General features: G+C 39.4%; 1 protein-coding gene across 1 annotated transcript in view; it reads left to right on the top strand.

The window, feature by feature from the left end:
• The window catches only part of STPG2 (sperm tail PG-rich repeat containing 2), a 263746-nt gene that overhangs the window by 142549 nt on the left and 93437 nt on the right, over window positions 1-27760 (top strand). Inside the window, exon 12 of the mRNA XM_042470817.1 lies at window positions 14507-14637. Coding sequence (XP_042326751.1) covers window positions 14507-14637 — 131 coding nt within the window. The remainder of the gene's footprint in view (window positions 1-14506; window positions 14638-27760) is intronic.

Consider the following 27760-nt stretch of genomic DNA (forward strand, 5'->3'; position numbering starts at 1 on the left):
TATTATTATTATTATTATTATTATTATTATTATTATTATTATTATTATTATATGTTATTTGCCTCTAAACCGGACTTTGACATGTAAAAAGGCTTTAAGAGTTTTATCCTTCTACCATGTCCTATGATGGCTACTGGAACACACAAAGGAATTCCAAAAGAAAACCAGTATGTGTTTTATTGACTACAGCAAAGCCTTTGACTGCATAGATCATGAAAAGCTATGGAACACCCTCAAAGACATAGGAGTGCCAACACGTGTAATAGCCCTACTGAAGAACCTGTTCTCAGGACAAAAGGCTACTATCAGAACAGAACAAGGAGAAATAGAATAGTTCCTGATTGGAAAGGGGTCAGGCAAGGGTGCATCCTTTCCCCCTATCTGTTTAGTCTACATATGCAGAAAATATTATATGAAAAGCAAGCTTGGACACAGAAGTAGGAGGTGTGAAAATAGGAGAGAGGAATATTAATAATCGTAAGATTGACACCATATTACAAGCAGAAAACATCACAGACCTAGAGCAACTGCTGAGGAAGGTCAAGGAAGAAAGTTCAAAGGCAGGGTTACTGCTGAACATAAAGAAAAAAAAAATGATCACGGAGGATACTCATAAATTCAAGCTAGACAATGAGGAAATAGAAATAGTCAAAGAGTTCCTATACCTTGGATCAAATATTGATCAGAATGGGGACTGCAGTTAAGAATTCAGAAGAAGATTAAGAATGGGGAGGGCAGTTATGAAAGAACTAGAAAAGGTCCTAAAGAGTAAGGGTATACGACTAAGCATGAAAGTTAAAATTGTACAAGCACTTGTGTTCCCCCTTACCATGCATGGATGCGAGAGCTGGACAATTAAGAAAAAAGATTAAAAGAAAATACATTCTTTCAAGATATGGTACTAGAGAAGAGTGCTGAGGATACTGTCGACAGCCAAAAGCCTGAGAGTTACCCAGAAGCCAAGTTTATTAAACTGAGGCTGTCATACTTTGGGCATGTCATGAGAAGACATGATTCATTAGAAAAGACCACCATGCTAGGAAAGGTGGAGGGAAGGAGAAAGAGAGTAAGACCACACATTGGATGGACAGACTCCATTAAGGTATGAATTTGCAAGAATTAAGGAAACTAGTGGAGGATAGGGAGTCTTGGAGATGTCTCATCCACAGGGTCGTCATGAGTTAAGATTGACTTGAGGGTGGTTAACAAAAACCAAAAACCAAAACCAAATACAAAAACAAAACCATATCTATATAAATCAGATCCTAATGCAAATCCTGAATATACCCTTTTCAGTTATTCCAAACTCTTGACCATTTTTGAATTTCTATACATTATTTAGTTTTGAGCACTTGATTTTTGAAAACTTAGGGGCTGTACAGATGGGTGGCATGCAGTGCCCCCTTTACTGGCTAGATCGGGGCCATAGGATGGGGGACACCTAGCTTAAGGAGACAACATGTGAAAGGGATCTAGGAGTCCAAGTAGACCACAAGTTGAACATGAATCAACAGTGCGATGTGGCAGCTAACAAGGCCAATGCGATTTTAGGCTGCATCAATAGAAGTATAGCGTCTAGATCAAGGGAAGTAATAGTGCCACTGTATTCTGCTCTGGTCAGGCCCCACCTGGAATATTGTGCCCAGTTCTGGGCGCCACAATTCAAAAAGGACATTGAGAAACGAGCATGTCCAAAGGAGGGTGACTAAAATGGTGAAAGGTCTGGAAACCATGCCCTATGAGGAACGCCTAAGGGAGCTGGGGATGTTTAGCCTGGAGAAAAGAAGGTTAAGAGGTGATATGATAGCCCTGTTTAAATATTTGAAGGGATGTCATATTGAGGAGGGAGCAAGCTTGTTTTCTGCTGCTCCAGAGACTAGGACCCAGAGCAATGGATGCAAGCTGCAGGAAAAGAGATTCCACCTCAACATTAGGAGGAACTTCCTGACAGTAAGGGCTGTCCGACGGTGGAACACACTCCCTCAGAGTGTAGTGGAGTCTCCCTCCTTGGAGGTCTTCAGACGGAGGCTGGATGGCCATCTGTCGGAGATGCTTTGATTTAGATTTCCTGCATGGCAGGGGGTTGGACTGGATGGCCCTTGCGGTCTCTTCCAACTCTATGATTCTGTGATTCTATGATCCCTATCTGGCCTCCAGAGAGTGCAAAAAGCTTCAAACAGCGGCTCCTTTTTGTCCTTTCCAAGGGACACCATAGCCGTGGTGGTGCATCTTTATGACACCCCTTCGGCACTGCATCATATGGATACAGCACCGGAGTAGCGTCATGATGGCATGAGCCATGTAGACTGGCATGTGCCAAAATGGCTAGGGTGTCCAGTGTGCTGCTCCTTTACTTGTCTTTTAAATGGGGAAAAGGATTTCTGTATGCTTGGGGGAGGAGACAGAGAGAGAGAGAGAGAGAGAGAAAGAGAGAGAATGATACAGCAGATATTACAGTTTTACCCTTCATTTTTAATGTAGCATCATCATTTTCCTCATCCACACCATCATTTATATTTAGCATAAGGGTTATCTGGAGATTACCTGAAGAATATTACTTCCACAAGGCCAGCAGTGCACTCAACATAAAAATGTCTCCAAGCATTTCTTTTATGGAGTTAACCTAGAGTGACTTAGAGCCAAACATGATTTCAGAGCTGTGCAGTGGAGAGAACTGCTTTCTTGAAAACTCAGCATGTTGAATCTTACCTTCCTTTCACAGATTGTCGTGAATACTCCACCGAGTCCTATTAACCTAAATGTTTTACTTATCCAGCATTTATGAAGCACTGTTCTAGAAAGCAAGCTTTTAACTCCTCTTTGTTGATTTTGTCTCTAAATTAACAGAACAAGCAGTCTCCCAAATGCTCTTCATCCTTGGAGACAGGCGTGCTTTATTGCCTTTTAGGGCTTTGGGGGATATAAAAAGGTTGGCATTTGCATTTTTAAAAAATCTTAATACATTACCAATATTTCTTAATGTTACTTGCTGATGAGACAGGATAGGAAGCATTGCAATCTAATGGTGCATACTATTATCAACTGAATATGTTTGTGATATCACAGGTTTAAATCTCAGTTAAAAAAACACTGGTGCACAGTTTATTTACTTATTTATTTTATAGTGTTTCTGTATTGCCTCCCAGCCCACAAGGTCTCCAAACACTATGAGCAACAATAAAACAACAACAACAATTAAAACAATACAAAGATGGAAATGTTTAAAAACATATTAAAAACTCATTGAAGAAGTCTAAAAAATTCTAGAATCCAGTTCTGAGACAGTTAAAACAGCAATTTCAAACACTGAAGGCCATGCAGAATAGCACTGTTTTGGCTGTCTGTTGGAAGGTTAAAAGAGATAGGACCAGTTTACCTTCTTAAGGTTGGCAATTCCACAGTCAAGGTGGTGCTACAGAGAAAGCCCTGTTACGTGGGTCTAAAGGGAATGTCTGTTTCACAAACCCCATGGAAATGAATGGGAACTTCACAAGACTACAGCAGTGCTTGTCTGGTGGACCCATTCATGTTACCAGGGTAGCCAAATTAAACATAAAAGTCATGTCTCACCTTAAAGGTAATGTTCATGTCTGTGAGATCTGGGCAATTGCTTTCTTCTGAACTGACAGCTGCAAAGACAGCATTTGTTTTTGCAAACTGCTTGAAATTACTTGCACTTATCTTCCATGATATTCAGCACTTGAATTCCATAAGCTTGAAGAGAGAGCTGCTACATGTTCAGCTTACATTTTTAACTGGTTGGACTTCTGGTTGGTAACGGTAGAGCATTGAGTTATGTCTTGGATTGCACAACTGAGGTACGCTCCCCTAAAGGTTGGTTTGTGGGTTCCCAGCTCTTCCAAGGAACCCTCCAGGCAAAGAGGACTTGGAGGAGCTCATTAAGCTCTAGATTCCTGCTTTGGGTGACCTGTACTACAACAACAACATTGTGAAGAAACAGGGGAGCAGAGCAATTTCCCACGCTGGCAGCTGCTCCTTCAGATAGGCATCCAGCCCTGCCAACAATTCAAACAAACAAACAAACAAAAAACTCAAAGAACACAGAGCAAACTGAACAACTTCAAGGTTTTGAGAGGAAGTCAGGGAAAAGACAATGTCCCTTCAGATGTAGAAGGAGTAGAGACTTTGCCAATTACTACTCTACAGTAAGAAAAAATTGGCATTGAAGAACTTAAATCTAAACACAAGTAAAAACTGCAATATTCAATTGAAACACACTCCAGATGAACTGACTAACTAAATTACTACAGGTAATTCAACCAAGCAAACATCCAGTACTGATGCTACAATCAGATCAAATTTAAGTTGTTATAATGTATGAGTGATAATATGAGAGTCTAATCAATGAAAGAAAAATGTGGCGACTCACCTGTGTGAAATGAATAACTGAAAAGCAGAGGCAAACAAGGAAATTAAGGAACAAAGACACTATTATTACTTTGCAATTTTTTTAAAAAAATGATCAGTTTACTATTCTGCTTTTATTTCTTTTCCTTTATTTTATTTTATTTTTGCACATTTATTCACCCATTCAGTCTAACACTAACTCTTCTTCTCCCTGGGAATGCAAAATTATCCAGTAGTAATAGCATGCTACAGCTGCTAGTATACTAGAGAGCCAGTGTGGGGTACTGGTTTGAGCACTGGACTATCACTGGAGATCAGGGTTCACTTCCTCGCTTGAGTATAAAAACCTAATGGCTGACCTTGGGCAAGTCACACTCTATCATCTTCAGAGGGTGGCAGTGGCAAAGTCAAACTTTGTCTGAAGAAACTTGCCAAGAAAACCCTATGATAGGTTCGCCTCAGGGTCACCATGAGTGAAAAAAGACTTGGAGGTATATAAGAACAATGATAGTAGTATACCTAAGACTATAACAACAGCCTTCTGTCCCACCACAATCACACTAGTTTAAGAATAGAAGCATACTGGTTTGGCATATTCCCCCCCCCCCCCAATTCCCCCCACAATAATACTTTGGCAATCCATGGTTGCATGATTTGTTTTCTACACTGCCAAGTGCCCTTTGTGTATATGTGCTTCTCCTGCCCACTCCCAAAGCTAGACACTCTCAGCTTTGGGAGGCTGTTGGCTGTTGACTGTTGGAGTCCGCTTGTAGAAAGCACAGCAGAAAATCTCCTTGGGTGATGTTTCCGGGTTGTCGTTTGTCTTCGAGACTTGTTCGGCATGAACATTCAAAAAAGGCTGCAGCATCGTGGATAGTATGTCTCCATGCCTCCTGATGCGAGGCCAAGGCGGACCATTGTTGGTGATCGATTTGTCCAAGCTTGAGATGTTGTTTTAGGGAGTCCTTGTATCTCTTCTTTGGAGCGACCTTCTTACGCTGACCCGTGGCGAGTTCACCATAGAATACTATTTTTGGGAGGCGATGGTCCTTCATCCTAGAAAGGTGTCCTGCCCAGCACAGCTGCATCCTCAATAGCATGGCCTCAATGCTAGTGATCCCTGCTTGCTCAAGGACAGCAACATTCGTCACATAGTCGATCCAGTGTATATTTAGAATTGTGCGTAAATAGCGCTGATGAAAGCGTTCGAGGAGTCGTTGGTGTTGGCGATAAGTGACCCATGTTTCAGACCCATAAAGGAGAATAGACAGTACAATGGCTCTATACACACTGATTTTTGTGCTTTGCCTCAGGTGTTTGTTACTCCAGACTCTTTTGTGAAGCCTTCTGAATGCACTATATGCCTTTGCTAATCTGTGATCGATCTCTTTATCAATCTTAGCGCCTGAGGAGATGATGCTTCCCAAGTAGGTGAACTGCTGGAAGGACTTAAGCACAGACGTGCCTACAGTGATGTGGGGATGGTAGTGTTCTTCCTGAGGTGCAGGCTGGTAGAGAACTTCTGTTTTCTTCAGGCTGCCTTCCAGCCCAAAGAGTTCTGCAGCTGTAGCAAAACAAGATGTTAGGCGCTGCAGGGCTACTTCCATATGGGCAACGAGGGCGGCATCGTCAGCAAAAAGCAGCTCACAGACAAGATAGTTTAGAGTCTTACTGCGAGCCCTCAGGCGGCTTAAGTTAAACAGGCTACCATCAGTACGGTAGTGTATATAAATGCAGTCGTTTTCTTCGAGATCTGCCATAGCCCTTTGGAGCATCATGCTGAAGAAGACTGTAAATAGAGTTGGAGTGAGAACACAACCTTGTTTCACACCATTAGTTATTAGAAAGGGCTCCGAGAGAGCGTTGCCATATCTAACTTGACCTTGCTGGCCTTCATGTAGCAGGATAATCATTTTGAGGAATTTGGGGCGGGGGGGGGGGCATCCTAGTCTTTCCAGGATCTGCCACAGATGGCTTTAGTGAGGTCGACAAATGTTACATAGAGTCCTTTGTTCTGCTCTCTACATGTTATGTAATAAGACCTGGCCAAAAGTGCCTTTATCCTGTTTAATCCCCCCTTTTAGTCTCATGTGATAAAGTCCCTAGAAAAGAATGTATTAATGACATAAGGTAAGTTGTAATTAAGCAGGGATGTAGCCAGGATTTTGGGAAGGGGGGGTCCCGACTAAGTGCCACCATTATAATGGGGCTTGGGCTCAGCAACGCACACCATTCATTATATCTAATGGAAGGGGGGGGTCCGGACCCCCCGGATCCCCCCCCTTGGCTAAGTCTCTGAATTAAGTCTGATCCCATCTATCCCATCTGTATGGCTACAATGTAAGAAATAGTAGATCCACTACTGGAAAAAAAAAGATTCTTAAGAGAGATTTTATGGCAAGTCTCTTCACAACTTTTTGATGTCTGTCCTGATAATGATTGTGCATCTTCTTCCTCAGGGAGCTGCATATATCTTAGGACAAAGGTTCTAGTTCATTGATAGAGCATATGTTTTATCTGTGGAAGGTCACAAGTTTCACCCCTAGCATTGATACTTATGGTAGTAACTGCCATATATCAATGCTTGGCATAGTGGGAGAATTGCTCCCTTTCTTGCCTTCACTGGAATATACAAAAATTCCAGGGGCATATGGCACTGAGGAGCAGATTGCTTTTGCAGTGTGAGCCTTGGAGGTCAGTTCTGGAATCAGAAGATGAGAGAGAACCTCCTGTCAGTGCAAGAGAATGGTGCAGGAGGAAAATATAAGTGAGGTAACAAAGTGCCCATGTGCAAGGAAAGATTTCCTAGGAGTAGAAGCCTTCTTGATATTTAGGGCTTTCTCAAGGGAAACACCCTCCTGAAAGCTCATGCTAAAGTCCCAGAGCTGAGCACTAAGTGAAGCCCAAGCAGCCTAGGTATAAAAACCTCTGTTCCAGCTGGGAGGATGTGTTACAGTGTTTATGACCTCGCTTTCTTTTCCTGAATTGAATTCTAATTCAGGAGGCAGCTGGGTCCTATCATACATAAAGTGACACTGAAATTGCTGCCCAGATACAGCCTGGGTCCATGGAGACACTTTGGCAGCCATTTTGTAAAGTCGGAAGCTTCTGTTTTCGAAAAGGGGCCGGCTGGGCGCAGCTTTGACTCTAGCTGCATCCGGGCTGGATCTGGGCAACGATTTTGGTGGTGATTTACGTATGATAGTACCTGGCTGCCTCCTGAATTAGAATTCAGTATAGGAAAGGTAAGCCATTTTTTTTACCCCATGTGATAGGGTCTTTTGTTAGCCTTCCTTGGATGCCTTAACTCTTATTTTGACTAATGAGCCAGTGGCCTGAATGCAAGATGTGTTTGACTTGGCTCTGTTTGGTTCTTGAGCTTGGCTGGTTTCAGGCTCTTGACTCTTTTCTGGTGTTGGCCCTGGATCAATCTTACTGGATTTACTTGCTCACTGGCAGGACTCTTAATTTGACTTTTGCATTACCTTCTGGTTTGGCTGCTTTTCTCCTTGTGTATAATCCTGCTAGCACTGCTCTTGGATTGCTACACTCATTACCGAGAGCAACATACTACCAACTAGAAGACTACCAGAGTAGACAGCCCTAGGCTGAATGGATTTAGATTAATATGACTTGGCATCGGTGCAGTTTTATATGTGACTTCAAATATTACATATATGTCACAGGTATCTTCAGGACCTCTGGACTTCAATTTGTGATTTCAGGGAATCTCCCCTTTTTAAAAAGTTACATAGGCCACACTTTATCCTTTCCTTTGTTCTTAGTGATAGTTGGCAAGGTTTTATCATTACGTCTCATTTAATATTTTGGAGATTTTATTTATTTATTTATTGTTTTGGACTTGAGTACATATAAAACTCATTAAGGCATTTTAAAGAAGGCTAATTGTGTTACAATGGCCCGTTACAGATGGGCATAAAGTACGGACTGGGTCCGTACTAGGGTTAGAAAGGGGCGTCCCTTTCGGACGCCCCTAACCCTAATATGGACCAAGTCCGTACAAAATGGTGGTGCCTGTTCCACATGGGGGATGCCATCTTGATGTAGCATATGCTTTGCGTCTGCACGTCGCGCGGCACATATGACGCCGCGAGTGCGCCATTGGTGCCTCACGGCGTCATAACTGCGCCGCAAAGAGAAGCGCCATTTTGGTGCTTCTTATTTGCAGTGGGGAGGAGCTATGCAGTTTGATGCTGGGGCTCCTCCGCGCTGCTACCGGCAGTGGCGCAAGACCGCCCATTTTGGGCAGTCTGTAACGCGCCTGTGTGACAGCTAAAATAAAATAAAATAAAATAAATCACACCCTAATGTCACATCTTAAAAACTTTTAAAAAACACAAAACCCAACCTTTAAAACATTTCTTAGTTTTTATGATGGTAGAATATTCTTTGTTCCTTATACGCCACATTTCAGTCTGAATAGCATGTTCAACTCAGAATTTTGCTCAATAGAATAATTGAAAGTGGCAGTTCACGAAATGTTGCCCCCTCTTGTATTTTGTAGAGACAAATGGAGAATTGAATATGTGTATATACTGTATTGGTGTTGCATTCAGACCTGTTGTAAAAGGCATACATTTTGTACGCGGGTTTTGGTTGTTGTTGTTAACTGCCCTTGAGTTGATTTGACAATAATGTCAAATAAGCAGCACATTTTTATTCTTGCCTATGCACTTGAAAGTGGATTTTTTTCACATTAGTAATTTAGACCTTCATGTAGCTTTTAAGTTTGACTAACATTTTTATATTGCCACAAATCATTTTAAGGAAAGGTATATTTCTTTTATTTATACATTTATTTATTTATTTATATTATTTATACTCCGCCCTTCAGCCCTAAAGGCTATCAGAGCAGCTTACAATTATTATTTTTAATTAGACGGTTCCCTGTCCTCAGGCTTACAATCTAAAAGACACAACACAAAAGGAGAAGGGAATGGTGGTGGAAAGGGGATGAGGTCCAGTGGTTATTCTCTCCCTCAGAGGCCTGGACCAAGGCAGATGGACTGGAGGGAGGGCTCTTCTTCTTCAGGCTAGCTCTGGTGGAGCTAGGCCTTCCTGTTCACACCCTCACAGGCCGAAGGATGACAGTTATCATGGAGGGATGGGTCATTTTTGTATGCCTTACATGTTTTTGCCCCACATGGACTTTGTTCCTCATGTTTGAGAGCTCACTAGTTTGTGCACTTCTCTGATCCTAATTTGAAATGTCATTTACATCAAAATGAGCCTTAGACAGAGTTCATAATTGACAATTAGTATACAGGCACACTGCACGAGTCCTTTTTAAGGGCCACATTTCTTTTTTGTTACTTCAGAATAGCATACCTGGGAATATATTACTCAAGAGGCTATTGAAGTTGTTGTAGAGTAAATTGGGTCACCTTAACATCATTTTGGAAATGGCTATTATTTTTAACTGATTCTTAAAAGTCAGAAGACTACCTATGTCTGATAGGGCAAAAAGAGAGAAAGGATATTTGTGGCACATTAAAGATTAACTAATTTTATATACCATGAACTTTTGTTGGGAGCAATCTGCATTCACTGCAGGATGATTTAAGTGTGAAGGACCTGGTAAAATGACATTAACTTCAAGGGAAGGTTACTTCTTAGCTTATTGGCCATATCAATGGTCATCCCTGGTCGTCATTATGTGGTTGCTATCCTTCTCTTCTAACAGCTTCTTTTCCCATTGCTTTCCCCCCCTCTAACTCTTTATAGTCAACCAGGTTCAACATGGAACAACAACAACAACAATAATAATAATAGGATTTATTTATATACCGCCCAATCACTGGGAATCCGAGCGGTTTACAACAGAGGGAATAATAGACGGTGATAATAGCATACTTGAAGTCCTGTAAATCTCAGCTTGCTGCTTGATCTCTCTCTCTCTCTGGTCTTACCAATAGAGGATTACAAGAACAACAACAACAACATCAATTTATTTATAGCCTGCCTTTTCACGGGGAATCAGGGTGGGTTACAACATATAAAAACAGTGTATTAAATATCAAATCTAGTTAAAATTAATCCCCCGTCCAATCGCCCATTCCCGATTATAAAACTAAATTAAATTATTTACAGTATAAAACGTTGTGATGATAAGATCAACAAAAATGGGGGAAAATATAAGAAGGACTCTATAATAGGGGGGAATAAGCTCCATTGTGCTCGGGGAGGGGAGGCTAGTTTGGAAAGGCCTGCCAGAAGAGATCCGTCTTAACAGCCTTTTCAAAAGCCGCCAGGGTGCTAATGTAGTAGATCTCCTCCGGCAGGTCGTTCCATAGCCTTGGAGCAGCAGTGGAGAAGGCCCTCTGGGAAACGGTGGACAGTCTGGATTTTTTAGATTGAAGTTAATTCTTCCCAGAGGACCATAAGACATGGGGCAGACAATATGGGAGAAGGTGCTCCCATAAGTAGTCAGGACCCAAGCTATGTAGGGGCATTACTGATGGGGGCAAAGCCCTTATATCTAGGTATTCTACACTTAGAGGTAAAGCAGATGGCCCTGATAGAGCAGCATCCTGCCGCCCCCCCCCCCTTCAGCACTGGATCAGGGCCATGGCAACAGCATGCTGCAGCCCCGATCTGGCAGCTTGCGGGCTCAATAAAGGTAGCAAAATGCTGCTCCTGTTAGAACTGGTAAAAAAGTACTTTTGCTGCCTGCTGTGGCAGCAATTTTTGGTGCTCCTTTCAGTGTGTGGTATATAAACCCAAGGGACACTGTCCGCCATGCTGTCAGGTGGGTGGCATGATGCCAGTGTGGGGGTGTGCATTGTCCAAACACCACACTCCCATGCTGCCCCCACACTGGTGCTTCAAGCTGGTCTTTTTAGCTCCTCAGATAACTTTCCTTACCTTAATCTTTAAGATACCACAGGGCTCTCTGTCATTCTTGGTTACTTAAAATAGAAAATTCAGAATGGAAACTATGGACAAATAAGAACTACATTGCTTTCAATTTCAGGTATATCCTTTATTTTTCTAATCCTTCATTCTGGCTGTTGTTTTAAACACCTAGTTTTTATAGGCTAATAACAGAAGTCAGCAGTAAAGTGGATGGGAACTGAATGACATAAGATCCACAAATGTGCCTCCAACTGCAAAGAAAATTTGTGTTTGATTTTTAAAGCTCCATTTTGTAAAGCAATCATTTTCCAGTCCTCCTTGACTGTACTGAAAATGTTCATACTGAGGGGCCAGCAGCATAGATTTTCACTTTAAATTACCCAATGCTCTTGTTCTGTACTGCTTTTGCCCTGTAGCATTGGTTGACATTTCATAGAGAGTGAACCTGCATAGGGCCAGAAAATATATAATTATAGGAATCACCTTCTCTTGATTTTCCCATTACATACCAATCACTACACAGACAGGCTTTTCCTAGATGCATGCTATGAAGTGAGAAAGTTTTATTCTTTGTTGACCTGTGATTAAAATGTGGCATTTTGGTAAATAAATAGAAGATAGCTTTTGCATAATTCAGTTCTCAGCTGGTGCTATGAGAAACTTGTAATGTGAATCTTTGACCTGTGTCGCACAACCAGCAGCATATGTATAATGAAAACTATGTCCTAGGACAATGTAGGAAAAAATCAGTCTCTAGTCCAGAAATATAACAAGAAGATCAATATAAAGATAAGAATAAAGTGGGGCTAGATTAGGTTCTTTCTAGCCTTCATCCTACCCCATCTAATTAATTTAAACTGTGCCACATTTGAGTTCAGCCTGGGCAAAAACATCCCACGTCGTTTGAAGGGTGTCCCAATAGTCATCATGATATTTATCTATGGGCCCAGACTGTGCAGTGAATTCAGAAGGAAACTGGTATGGGACATTTCTTTTAATGCATGTGAGCTGTCAGACAGAAGAACCAGGAGCATGCTAATAGCTGGGGGCTGAAATGAAATGGCTTAGGGAGGAAGCATGATATGTCTGCTTAAGAGGAATGGCACAAACAGGTCTGTCAATGAGGACAACATCGCTGTTCTGAAAGGGTTTTCCAATCATAACAGAGGCCTCAAAATTGGGATTTCCTGGAGTGAGAAACTGATGACCGTTGTTCAGAATGATTGCTCTTGTTGTTAAGGCAAAGAATTGACCCGAACAGGAAGTCATTTTGGGAATCATAGAGTGCATGATTCAGTCAAAGAACCCATTGCTGCTCAGGTAATGCTCTGATCAGATATTAGCAGCCCAACACACAAGAAAATAGCATACAGATATGAAGGTTCTATTCCTAGAATTTCTGATATCTCAACTCTTAGGGAACAAGCCAAGCCAGAAACAAAAGAAAGGTTATGGAGAAGACTTTCTCCTCAAGACTGACCAATTAAACCTGTAGAAATGACACTGGGAGAAATTTGAATTTTGTGTTATGATACTGACTGAACTAAGCTACTGCTATGTTCATGTGCAGGTTGGCTTTCAGGTTGATTTTCCCATTACGTATCAATCACAACACAGACAGGCTTTTCCTAGATGCCTGCTATGATGTGAAAATGTTTCTGTGCTGGTTGGCTTTCACACATAGACCATTGTGAGACAGTTCTCAGCTCAAAAAAGTATCAGTGTAATAATGCCCTGTCTCTCAAAGGCCATGCTTCATGGATGAACCAGAAAGAGTTTATTATAATAGATCAGCACACATCTTTTGCCAGAACTAAATGAACATATGTAATTTCACTTCTATATTCACTCCAGATCCACTTCTCTGCTCCTTTTCACATTCCATGATAAGCCAAACATTATATGGCTGTGGTTCTTACACAGCAACTATCTGCAACTATCTGTCTCCTCTCCTTATAGCTAAGATCCCAACATGACTATAGCATAGCTAAGCAGGTCCAATCATGGTATGATATTTATATTTGGGCTACATTTTTATTTAGGCAGGCTTTTGGTGTATGAATTTTACTTATGTAGTGTGTGTGTTACTTTTAATGCTTTAATTTTTCCCCCTTTTTAAAAATAGTTTTAACCATGCTGTGTCTAATTGTTGTGTTTTAATATTTGTATTATTTAATTGCTTCTTAACTTTTGTAATTAATGTTTTAGTTCTAATTTTCTAAAATTATTGTAAGCCATCTTGAATTCCATTTTAGGAGAAAGGCAGCATATAAATCCAACAAACAAACAAACAAAGGCAGAGGGAGCCCTGAGGGGCAACCCTGAAATCCAATGTGTTCTAAAATACATTTGAATATTTATATGAGTGAAATTATGTACAATATATATATATATATTTAAATATATTTTAAAACTATCCTCAGATTGATATGGAAATAGAATAGAATACATCCATAAGTAAAAACATGTAAAATGAAATGGGCAAAAATCAAATGATTCGTCCATCTGTGTCTATATGAATGTTGGATATTAAATAGATAGAATTCCTAATTCACTAGCTGAATAGCAATTTTATTGCCTACCTCAGTAAGTTGTTGTAAGGTTTAAGTACTCTAAGCTCCTGAGAGGAAAGTATTAAATACAAAAAGGTGAAACACACTCTCCTAAGGTCATCATATGTTGCCATTGTGTAGTTGCCATATAACTGATCTTTACTATGCTGTAGAGTTGTTGAAAACAGAACAGCTACTGAAAGCACTTTTTGTTGTTTTTGCGCAAGAGAGCTTGACAAATACAAGTAGTTTGTTCATACGCTGTAGATGATCTTCACCAAAACAGAGGTTTTTCTAGCAATTCCCAGCAATGGCTTACAAAGCATATAATTCTGTTACATTCTCAAAGCAAAGCAAGTCTGAGCCAGGATGTGGCACAGAGAGGCGAGGCATATGATCCTCTATATAAGCAGTTAATTTCCATAACATATATGTAATAAGCAGCCATCACTTAGTACACACGTATTCTGAGGCACTTGTAGTATGTACATTCGCTTACCAAGTAGTACAAATATATATGAGATGTTATGCTAACAATGTGATAGACTATGGTAAAAATGTGAGTTATATTATTGGTATTGTTTTATATTACTGTGGGACACTGATTTTGATCTCTCATTTCTATGTTATGGTCTAGCTTGCAAGCAAGCTTCTGTAGAAAATTAGAAAAACAAATCTATCTTACTCCACTTCCTATTTTCCTGTTTTAGGACCAGGAGCCTACAACCCAGAGGCATATAACTCAGCAGCAAAACCATCTTCCAGTGTTGCAGTCTGGGTTTCTCGAGTGGAGCGTTTTAAAGAAACAAAAGATGACACTCCTGGCCCTGGAACATATGAGGTATGTTTATATGACAGTGTTATTAGTTAAGTGTTTTCTATCAGTCTTCCTTTCCTCAGAAACAGTTTATAGATACTTTACTGTCTGTTGTGTTACTGTTTAAAAAGTGGAGAAATGCTGATATTTTCAGTTGACAAAAAAAGGCCTGGTTTGATTTGTGACAGTAAAATATTACATTTATTGTGTATGCTGTATGTGTGGGATTGAAAAGTTGTCAAAATGTGTCTTGTCTTGAGAAATTGTCAAAATGTATCTTGAACAGGACAGTTCAAATGTCTTCTGTTGACTTTGTATGAATTTGAATAGCCTGTTATTTACACCTCTTTTACAAAGAAGACCAAATGATTTCCAGAGTCTTGAAACTGAGGAAGCTAGTTTGACTAGTTTGATTTCTGAAGGTGGTGAACATGATTATGCCTCAGAAGACATGAATTCTTCTGTGGCTCAATTGGGTTGAATGGAGTGTCATCTTCTGTGCAGTAGAGGAAAACCATATGCTTCTTGCCTTGCAGTTTTAGGATTTCATGGGTGTTTATGGTAAAATGTTTCCTTGTATTAACATTTATTGTTGGACACTCTAAGGGATTTGGTAAAAAGAAGGACAGAAGTCTGAGTGATTAATATTAGCTGTATTTAAAATTAAGGATTCAACGGCAAAACAGAATGGGAATTGTATAGCCAAATGTATAATTGCAATATAAGAAAATACTTAATGTCTTAGGCTGAGCTTGGAGTTGCTGCAGCGAAAGTTTAAACTGCTTCAATTTATCATTCTTTTCATGTACTCCAAGCATACAAAGTAGTTCTTTCACGATGTTGCCTGCTGATCATAAATTGAATCTACATAAATCTAATCTACATTAGACATGTATTGGGTTAACATATTTTGAAATAAAGTAACATATTACTGTCTCAAATGGGGTGGCTGGGTGTGAAAATTATTATATCCATAGTCTAAAACAGGTGAGAAAACATGGTGGAGAAAGTGTGGTTTTTGAGCCCCTCAGGAAATCATAGCACACTTCCCCCTAATTTGGGAAGTGTATGAGAGGTATTGTTACCAACTCCCATGGCCATTTTAGGTTCAGGAGAAGTCTTTTAAAAAAACATAAAAAATTACCTTCAGGCCATTCTTGGTTGAAAATGGCTCCCCTCCTGGACCTAATGCATAATAAAATTGGCCTCAGAGCTAAAATTGTTGGGCTAATGTTGTTTTTGGAAAAGTGAAAAAATGCACATGACAGTGATCATGCAGCTTTCCATGTTCCCATGGAAAACCAATGCAACCCCTATCCCCTGTTAATTGGCTACCTCACCCTAAAATTACCGTACTGCACTGGTCATTGCTGTTGCCTTTGGCTGCAGGGTTCGGAGCTGTTCAGTGCTGTTGCCTTTGATTGCAGGGAGCTTTGCCAAAGGAAAGCCATTTCCAGCCCTACTGTCTGAAATAATTTGACATACGCAAATCAGGGACAATTTATACTGAAATTGTGTGCTGTGACTACCTGCATTTAAAAATAAGGATCCTTCCTTGGGCTTCTAGTCATATCATCTGTTGAGCAGAGAAATCTCTCTCTCTCTCTCTTTCTGACACACACACACACACACACAACTATATCACAGCCTGACTGTATATTTGAATTGGCTATCAATAGACTTCAACACAAAGCAAGGCTCAGGACCTTCTTCCCTTCCCCAGCCAATCTCTCCTAAGCAACAGACAAAACTTGGAGGACCTAGTTATTATCATCTGATACAGAGCTAGGAGCTGCAGACTGAGAAAACTCAAGCAATAAGCAGAAATATTTGCACATGCTTGCAAGCTTCCTTTCTGTCCCAATTCAGAGTTGTATGCTGCTCCATACAGAATGTATTTATAGTAAATGGAGCAAAGGTGCTTTTAAAAGACATTTTGTACTGAAGAAAACTGTATTATACCAGCCTTCAGTAGTGGTCCTGTACTTCTGGAATTCTCATCCCTGTGATGTCTGCAGAGATAGATTGTGGATGCTCTCCCCAGAGGTAGGTCAAGACTATCCTGTACTAGCAGGCCTTTGGAAGATAACGTTGATTGGCTCACTTTTTTCTCTAGCTCTGTTTGCAGGCCAGCAGAAATATTTCTCTGTGTGACTGTTCCATCTGAATTATATTTTGCAAGTTCCAATGCAGGGCCAAATATGAGATTAATAATACATTTTAGAAGCCAGAAAGATGTTGTACATGTGTGTTTTAATGTGATGTTTTGCTTGTAAAATATTGCTGGTTTTTTAACTTGAATTATCCTCAACATTTTAATTTTATTTTTGCTACTGAGAGCTATGTGGAAGGCTCCATGTATGTGTATGTGTGTGTAAGAGAAAGAAAGCGAGAGAAAGTGTGTGTGTGTGTGTGTGTGTGTGTGTGTCAGTCAGAGAGATTTAACTATCTAGGGATGGTTGTTAAATCCACTGCCCAGCCACTCAGAGTGAACCCACTCTGGGTTCCTCTGCTGCTCTTCCCACCAATGCTTCAAGTTGAAATGGGCTCTGTCATAGTGAGGATGGAGCAAGCTTGTTTTTTTGCTGCTCCAGAGACAAGGACTCAGAGCAATGGATTCAAGCTACAGGAAAAAAAGATTCCACCCAAACATTAAGATCCTCCTGATAGTAAGAGCTGTTTGATAGTGGAAGACACTGCCCCAGAGAGTGGTGAAGTCTCCTTCTTTGGAGGTTTTTTAAAGAGAGGCTGAATGGCCATCTGTCAGAAGTGCTTTGATTGTGTTTTCCTACATGGCAGGGGGTTGGACTGCATGGACTTTGTATATATTCCAACTATATAATTCTATGATTCTGCCAGAGCAGTTCTAGGAACTGGCACTGGCAGAGCTCTTGTTCAGTTCAGAACAGCTTCAGAAGGAGCAGCAGTAAAATCCAGTGGAGCTTCATTGCCCCCATAGTAGTAGCTCTGCCAGCTACCCCTGCGTAAAGCAGCTTTCTCCAAATATGGGGCTCAAACTCAAACAGCACACCTCTCAAATTCAACACTAGAGAAACTTTCATCAGACACATAGGTAGTAAGAAACAACCCATTTTTATATACTGTTCATTCATCAAATTATCAACATAGTCTGAATTCCAGAATTGATGTACTCAGAATTAACACTTGTGAATAAAACAGTATTCCTGCATTAATTGTGTTATGATTTTATCACCCAAGAGCTGATCTTTTCAAGGTAAGGATAGGGAATACTTGGCTGTCCAAATAATTAGGACTGGAATTCTCACCGCCCCTTTGTCTGTGCTGGCTAGGGCTAAAAGGATAACAGTGTGATGTCATTTAGAAGATCATAAGTTGCCTGCCCCTGTTCTAAGTGTATTTGGATAGTCACATTTCTAAAGACTGAAGTTACACTCACATGCCATTAAAAAAAACATCTTGTAGGTTCCTTTCAGTTTCATTGTGATATTTAAATCATAGTACTGCTTAGGAGAAATCCAACAGCATAATTTATATTTCATTTTACCAAAAAAAAATGTGCAGATATGTTAACACAAGCTGCAATGGCTAATTTATATACAGTACATGCAAATTGATCCATCATTTAAAACAATTCTTACCTGTTAGCCAACTTTATGACATTTCTGTCATGTTGAATGATCGTCACCTCTTTAATTTGACAATGTGAAAGTTGGTGGTATGTCAATTCTTTTTAGTATGCTAGAAGATCTACACTGCTTGTCTTTAGCATGCAGAAATTTCTTTTATTTCTCCTATGTGGAATATTTTGCTGCTTTTAGAAAATGTATTATTAACTTCAGCTTTGTTTTAATGTAGGCTGTGATATGAGAGCTTGAAAAATATTGTAGGAATTCAGCACTCTCAAATAAAAATATTTCTGTGCATTTTTGAAATGTTGTTTTCAGTATATAACTGAAATATAGTTTACTACTATACAGTCAGCGCGTGCCATACGCAGGCTTCCCTTATGCGGCTTTTAGCTTATGCTGAAGCCGTGGTACAATTTAATGAATGGTGTGCATGCCACATGCAAACACCCCATTGTTTTCAATGGGGCGGGAGCATATGTGGTTTTCCCCTTACGTGGGTGGGTGGGTGGGTCTGGACCGGATCCCCCATGTAAGGGAAGGGTGGACTGTATTACTAATATGGAGTTACAGATAGTATTTTGGTTTATATTTGTTTTTTATATTATGCCTAGCATTCACAGGTATTCAATGACTGGAGAATGGCTGGTGCATATGCTGTGCAGCTCGGGTGCAGGAAAGACTCACCATATCTGTTCATGATGTAGTGGCCCTAACTTTCTACTATCTTCATCAATATTTTTCTAGTAGGTGGGCTGTGTGATGGTATCAGTCAGCATCTATATTGCCTGATAACTATATCCTTGTTGTATGCCAGGACAAACTTGTGATCTGTAATCAGTAAAACCGTTTAATCTGCATCTATGGTTAATACTGCTACCACACCATCCTGTAGATGAAGTAAACATTACCATATTGTCATAATAATAGCCATGTTGTCTGCATGTTTGAGTTGCAGTCCACTCTGTAATGGTTGATGTCTCTAGGTTTTGCAAGTCGCTGCTAATTTTAGACCCATTGTTTATTTGCTTGAAAAAAATACAAAGATACTGGTAAAATATAAAGATATCTCACTATATTGAAATAGAAACAATATGTTAAATTCTCATACTTTGACCTGGAGGTTTTTAAAGGGTGCTGCACTTGATCTAATATTCTTTAAGTTGTTTATTGGAGTTCCCTAACTCCCCATGTTGATTTTTCCTTCCCACCCCAAGTAATTTCCCTGCAATGTGCAGCTAAACGAGACTATGGGCTGAGAGTTGTGCATGCAGTGCCATTATGCAGAGACACAGGTGTGCATGTGAATGTCCATGCAGTGTTGGTGCAGATATTCATGTGGATGTACATGCAGATTTGGTTGTAAATTTAATTGCTATTTATGCTACACAAATGTCTTTATGTGGAGCTATACCTTGATTGTGCTACATATTCCTTATGTGGAAGGTAAAAGTACTCAAGAGAATGCAATCTTTTTTTTATAAATAGTCTTTATTAAATTTTAGTAATAGCATAAAAAACATACAACAACAGCACAACATAATATACATCATTACATATAACAGTTACAAACATACAAAGCAGATAAACCCCATCCAACCCACAATCTCCAAACATACCCACACAAATAGACAACAAATGACTTCCCTCAGAGGGACAGAAACAATCTATTGCTCCGCAAAGTTCCTTAATACAAAAAAACAAAACAAAAAAACAAAAACAAAAAAACCCTAGAAGAAGAAATTATCCCTTTCTTACAAAATAATATAGCGATACAAATAAGCATTAATTTTAAACTCGGTGGTACTTTCCAGAGTTACATTTATACATTTATAACTTATGTACTTGTTTTTAGTTTAACAGTTCCACAATTAATGACAACAATCAGCGTTGTTTAACTATACATCAAAAGAAAAAAGAAAAAAAAGTCAAACGATAATTATTTAGTTACCAAATAAAATTGTGGGTCTTATTTTCAGACTCTAAAAAGAGTACCAAAGGCTGCCAATTCATTTTCTTCTTATCCCAACTCAGGTTCAGAACAAAGCATGTAAGTTTATCCAATTCCATAAAGTCTAAAAGTTTGAGCAGCCAAGCATTCGAAGTAGGATGGACGTCTCTTTTCCAACAGGAGGCAAAGACCCATCTAGCCACCGAAATCATGTAAAATAATAATTTTCCATGTTTCTTTTCCAGCTTATCATCGGTAATAATATTCAATAAAAAGATTTTCGGATCAAATTTAAATTCGTAATTTATGATTTGTTGCATTTTGACATGAATCTGAACCCAATATTTCTTTGCATATACACATTCCCACCACATATGTATAAACAATCCCAGACCTTTTTTACATTTCCAACAGGTGGGACTTTGATTCTCATATATCTTAGACATTTTTAGAGGGGTAAGATGCCACCGATTCTGCATTTTATAAAAATTTTCCCTAATCGCAATACTATTATTATTATTATTATTTATATTATTATTAACCTTTATTTGTGAAGCACTGTAAATTTACACAGCGCTGTACATGCAATCTTTTTAGTTAGACAGTTCCCTGCCCTTGGGCTTACAATCTAAAAAGACTTGACACAGAAGGAGAAGGGAGTGGTGGAGGGATATACATGCTGTATATTTTAGCCTATAAGACCAAGTTTTCTCCCATTGCAATAGGGGCAGTGATTCATGTAGGTCTTGTGCCCAACGGATCATAGATGGCTTAACAACTTCTTCATGCATTTCAATGGTTAACAAATAATTATAAAATTTGGAGATTTTCCTCTTATTTTTACCAAAGATAATTTTATCAAATTGGGATACAGTGGTTTCTATACCACCCATCTTAATATCTAAGGAAAACCTCTCTTTTAATTGAGGAAAAAGAAACCAATTCAATTTAAAGCCTTCATTTTCCAGGGTTACAAGAGGTTTTAAAGTCAGATAATTTGTTTCCTTATCAACCAAAATAAGATCTTCATATGTAATCCAATGGCAAGAGAATGCAATCTTAAATGCAACCAAATGTACAACCAAATGTGCATGCACGTCAATATGAATATCTGCATCAACATTCCATGGACATCCATATGCACACCTGCATCTCTGCACAGTAGCACTGGATGCACAACTCTTCTTTGACAACCTTTGCTAAGTTGTATTGTGTGTGTCTGTAGGGGTAGAAATGGGGCATGAAAGACTGGTCTATTTTCACATGAACTGAATATGTGTATGCTCTCTTCAATTTGCCGAGTCCTTGGAGTGCACTGAGTTTGGTAGGTGACCTATAGAGGTTTCTCAATAGATGACTCAATATAGAAGCCTAAAAGACTGATATACTACTTTCAAAGGAATGTGCAGAGCACTCTGCAGCATCTAAACTGCATATGCTGGTGAGATGTTAGCTTCTGCTTTTCTGTGAGAGTAAATTATTAATTTGGTGCCAGCAGATGACTTTAATGGCATTCTTCTGCTGGCCAGTGCATGCCAAAATATTATGGCTTCAAATTAATTGCAGTTGGAGCCTTGAAAACAAGTCCATCGTGATGCTGTAAGGACTCAAATGATGAGTTAGTGAAATGTTGTTGATGCGCTGGAAGAAAAACCAGCTGAGACTCCAAATCTCAACCGCCATGTGTTGCAGTCACCATTCCAGCTTAATACCTGGAAGATGACTTTATTATACAGATAAAGAATCTGACCACATCCACAGAGCATGAATCAAATGGCTATATTTCTTCAGTGAACAGCTGTGCTATTGGCCAGGAGCCTCTGTGATTATATCTATATCAGCAGTCTCTCAGCTTGGCATGGGTATGTACACACACAGAGCTTTGCAAGTTGAGTGAAGGATGGTACCTCTGTAGTTGAGGATTTTAAACACAGTTTTTATTAGCTTCAGCATCATCAGTCAGATGTTGAGGATGTGGCTTACTGGTTACATACAGATCATAGAGATATGTTAAAGTGATCATTTTCACTGTCTGCTGCCAAGCTATCAGCTGCTGTCCCTCACAATCTGTCAAACATTTGGGAGAATTGGTGGAAGAAAATAGAAGAGCCCTCTATTTAGATTAGATGGGTGTATTACATCATTTCAATTTGGTAAGGTTGACATCCTCCATAACCTTCATATTGTAAGAACAAGTGGCCATACATATCCATGTATTCTGTATGCATGGAGTCAACCATCCATGGCTTGAAAATATTCAAAAAAGCAAACTTTAATTTTGCCACTTTATATAAAAAACACCATTTTACTATGCCACCGTATATAATTGGACTTGAGCATCCAAACCAAACCAAACCAAACCAAACCAAACCAAACCAAACCAAACCAAACCAAACTGAAATTCATTGATTTAATTCAAGTAATGTCCATGAACTTTAGGTAGTTGGTTCAGGACTATAAGAAGTCACAATTTGTATTCTTTTCAAGCTATCAAGTCCTGCTTTTCAGGCTATCAAGAGCAATTTGTTAAAACTGACATTTACATACCCTTTTGCTGGTCTCATTTCCCATAGCTACCTTTTCCATTCTAAATTTCAGATCACATGGGTAGTTTAACTCTTTGCTTTTTCAAATTCCAAATAATGTGATCTGCTGTGTGTCTCTGTGTGTGTTCACTATGGAAAATCACCAACGAATTTTCTCTGTCACTATAATTTATTTCAGGAATACTGTATACAGCAATATTAGACTTTGTTTAGCCTTCAAATATGTGATGGATAGGGAATGTAGAGCACCTTGCCATTACTTTTGCTGAGAGGTGGATTGAAAGGAAGAACAGGATGGACAATCCTGAAAAACAGTTTATAGGATAATACTGATAGATACATTGAAGCAAGCTATTGATTCATTTTATGGGGGGGGGGGAGAGTGCACCCATGAGTTCGTAGTGGCAGCCATTTTTTTCATGTATAGGTTACCTCCATGTTACAGCACATCTTCAGTGCCATTATTCCCATGGGTTTATGCACAGCAATGTTTGTTCTGCAGTACATCTGTACTCGGGACTACCCATTTCCAATTTAATTTGGAATGTCAGTTTCATTCCCTTCAAGCTGGCTATAGTTATCTTGCACCATGTTGATTGCTCTAGTTCAGTGATGGTGAACCTATGGCACGCGTGCCAGAGGTGGCACTCAGAGTCCTCTCTGTGGGCACATGTGCCGTCGCCCCAGCACAGAGTTTGCCAGAGTTTGTTACTAGAAAGCCAGAGGGACATGACACTTTGCAATAAATGAGTGGGTCTTGGGTTGCAACTTGGGCACTCAGCCTCTAAAAGGTTCACCATCACTGCTCTAGTTCATTTCACATCTAGGCCAGTCATGGAAAAGTCTTCAGAAATGTCAAATAATATAACAGCCCCAGAACTGGCTAGATCTAGCATAATGTAGATGCAAAAAAGTTTAACTGATTCCAAGATTGTTTCTGGGCACACTTCAAAGTGGTTGTTCTGACTTCAAAAGCCCTACGTGGGACAAACTCACTTGAGTACTTACTGATGAATTACAATATTTTTGCTAGGCCATAGTATCAGTGACAGTGGCAGAACACATATAGAAATGAGGGGCTTGACTTGATAACTTTGTGTCAGTTCTTGATTAGTTTATTTTCTCTTTTTCTGGGAAGAGTCAAATAGAACTGAATGGCTTACATGGTCCAGCATGTATCATATCAACAGCAAGGCACTATCTCCTGAATGTTATGATTTCCCTTCGTATATGAACATGGCTAATAACATTAATTATTCAATTCATTAATATCTTCAGTTTCTTCAGTATTGCAGCCTTCTGTATAAATCAGTTTCTTCAGAGGTAATACAACTTCTGGCCTGCAGATAATGTAAACTCATTTTTAAAATCCAAAATTGGGAAAACTCAGCATCATTTTCCAAAATATTATGATTATGTACTGCTGTTTAGCATATGAACTATGCCAAGGTCATACAGTATTATAAATTAAACCGTAACTTAAGAGTGAGTTCGTCCCTCAGCCATGCTACAGTTTAAAGCCCAACCATAATTTGTAATTTTTCATGATTAAAGTGGTTTAATAGCTATAAATGGTTCTACATCATCTGTTAAGAAAGTACTAGAGTTATATATAAGATAGCAAATGCCTTGTCAGTGTAGTGCATTAACTATTTTTAGGTTTCATTAAAATCATGTTAGTTGAGACTCACTTGAAAATTCTAAAGTACATTTGCTCAGCCATAGCAGCACCATTCACTGTGAATTGTTCAGATTTTAGACAGGGATTTTTTTTTGGCCTGGCGGGGGGGGGGGGGGGGGGGCAGAATCATAATTTTCCAAGGCATTTATCTGGAGAGTGAAGTCAAAAAACATTTTAAAATGCAATTAATTTAGTGAAATCTAAACATTTAGTTTCTCACATCATTTTTGGCTTCACCTTCTGAGGCTCTGTTTATTCAAGAATCATGCCCATATATATTCTGCTAGAATTACTGGAAAATTGTTTTCTACTAGTTTGAACATGTCTGAATATGTGACAACAAAATATAGGCGTTCAAACTGTATAGCACTCTAATCAATGCACTAGTCTGGTAATCTTTTCAGTAACTAGACCATATGTGAAGATAATTAAATCCAACCTACTGTGATATAAAATCTTTGACAGACATAGGGGTGGTGGCTTTAGAAATAGTGGTTGATTTCAACCAAACACGTAGTTTCTTTTTGCTGTTCAAGAGTCTCTAATGGTGCATTGACTGATGGAAGAAATTGCCACTGCTTGCGACTAACTGTTACAGACTGAGCCAGGTCATCTGGTTCAAAGCAGAAACTACTAAAGGATGAGGGGACTAGCTGTGCATCCTGCTGTGGAAATTATTTAGGCTGTCCTCATCTAGGAGAAAGTTGGGCTGGGCTCTAAATTTCAGTCCCAAATACATCTCTTAGCCCTATAATCAGCCCTTTAAAGCTTTAAAAAAATGTAGTTTTTTTTGAATTTTTAAGAGGAGGGAGTATGACCATACAGTTTTAATCCTAAACCCATTAGTTGGAAACAAGGGACAAAATCAAGCATTGGTTGTTGGAGTCCTGTTAGTAAAAGCAATATTTGTTTGATGTGTTCATTTGTTATAGAAGACTATATAAACCAGGTAGTTTTATTCCAGGTTTTGACAGGTTCTTAATGAAATGGGAATGGCACTACATCTGATAGTCCTGATGAGGAATCTATACTTAAGATAGGAGGCTACTGTAAGAACTGAGTACAGAGAAACAGAATGGGTCCTAGAACAAGATCAAGCCTGAACTCTCCCTGGAAGCCAAGATGAGGAGGCATGACTCATTAGAAAAGACAATGATGCTGGGGAAGATGGAAGGAAGTAGAAAGAGAGAAGACCACATGCCAGATAGATAGACTCAATCAGGGAGACCATGGGGCTCAGCCTGCAGGACTTGAACAGAGAGGTAGAGGATAGAGGGGATTGGAAACATCTCATTTACAAGGTTGCTGTGAGTCGAGATCGACTTGAAAGCAGCTAACAACAACTTCAACAGGTATGAGGCAAAAGGAGTCCTTGGGAGGCCTTCCTCAGTGCCTACTCGTTGTCAGCCCTCATCATCCACTAATACCCAGAAGGATAATGCTAGCGGGAGCCAAAAGAATACTCTCTATGCTAAACCTAGCAAGAGTTAGCAGATAGATCTACAAAATATGTTAGAATCATGTAGCCTTCCAGATGTTTTTGGATTGCTTCTCCCAGCAATCCTATATTATGTACCAGTGGTGAACATTTTTGAAGCTGCAGTCTGACAATGTCTGTATGTTTCTCTCTCTGTGTGTGTGTGTGGGGGGGGGGGGCTTGTACAATTCTCTATAGACTTGTGTGATCTCCCGTTACTTTTGTGGTAGTAGGATAGCCAGAAGTAAAATCTACAATCTTTTACTGCTAGATGCTCATTTTGTGCTACGTCTCAAAGGAGTATAAGGACTCTAATCTATTTATCATATCTCTGGAGAAGAGACTCTCCACATAAAGCCATGCAAAAATAAAAGGCATTCTGGGAAGATATCTTGGGGCACACTCCAGGAAGGAAAGAAACTATGGCTGTCTTATATGCCAATTATTTTGTGCAAATCAGGTTTCATATTAGGAAATGGGAAATATCTCAGGGGCTATGCCTGGCAGTGAACTTCAGCAGTTGCCCAACCATGCCAACCTCTAGCTGCAGACTCGATAAACAAAGGTCCTTTGAAACCTGCAGAAGAGGCTTTCTTATGTATAATACTGAGAAATTTGCTGCTTTTATCTTGTTACAACAGCCCAACATAGCACTCTACAGATGTGTTTCACTACAACTCTCATCATCTTCAGGCATCAGTCGTGTTGGTGGAGATAGTGAAACAGAGTGGATCAATTTGCTGAAGCTAATATTACACTAGTATATTGCTCATTCTTCTTTTCTGAATTCTACACTTACTCAAGAAAACTTTAAGAACAGAAAAGAAACTATTAACTCTCCAGGAACATTTGGTTGTATTGACCAAATAGTACTGTATCAAGCTGCCAAATTAACTGCTTAATCCAAGCTGCCCTCTTAAGTGACATCTTCACAAATCCCATTTTAGTTTTAAATGGACCCTGTAGGAACTAAAATACAGACAGACATGAGTACGTGACTTAATTAAAATCCATCTTTAGCCACTCACAAACACCATTAAATTAGCACTAAACAGATGGGGCCAATCATTATTATCGTTACAGGGGAAATGCTCTCATGAAAATAAGCCTTCTCCCTTGTCTCATCAACATTTGTGATATCCTGTGCCAGTAAAATCTCAGAACTAAATATTCTAATAAACACCATATGAAATGAATTTTTTATAGTGCTACAACACAACAAAACAAGCACAAATTCTTTGATTAACCAATACCTGGGGAGATTTTCTATTGCCATGCTGTCAATTTCACTGTCTTCATTTGTGGTTCAGAGTCTCTAATCGCAGTAGCAGAAGAAAGATTGACTGGATTGTTCATAGAGTTTCTGCTGCAAGGACCATTACTGGCACTTTCCAGAGTGTGATAATCTTTTGTGCTCTCTGATTAGTTTAAAACCAGTCCTCATTGTTGAAAATATAGGAAGTCAATCAGTCAGTTCTTTTGCATCTTACTGAGTATACTTACATTTGCAGGTTACACAGTTCCACTGCGTTTCTTTCCATCCATGCATTGAGGATAGTAGTAAGCATACTGTGGAAAGAAATTGACTGACTTCTCTGTGTTTATTAACCTTTCATGCCCTTTTTCAGCCCTTTGGTGAGCCATTTTCCTTCCTAAAGGAATGGTGTTTATTTCAGCTGTTTTTCCATGTGTACTCTGTATCAGGAATACAGGATGAGTCTGGAATATGTCTTCCTCTTTTGTTTGTCTAGAGAATAAATTTTGGGGGCAGACTAAAGAGGTCCATTGAGGAAGACTGGAAAGTTATCTCCTAGGTATTTTCTTGTAAAGTTCTCTCCTAGCTATTAACCTGGCCTATATCTTGTATAGATTAAAGGATACAGG

This window comes from Sceloporus undulatus, chromosome 5, assembly GCF_019175285.1.
Source record: "Sceloporus undulatus isolate JIND9_A2432 ecotype Alabama chromosome 5, SceUnd_v1.1, whole genome shotgun sequence".
In the NCBI taxonomy this organism is placed as follows: domain Eukaryota; kingdom Metazoa; phylum Chordata; class Lepidosauria; order Squamata; family Phrynosomatidae; genus Sceloporus; species Sceloporus undulatus.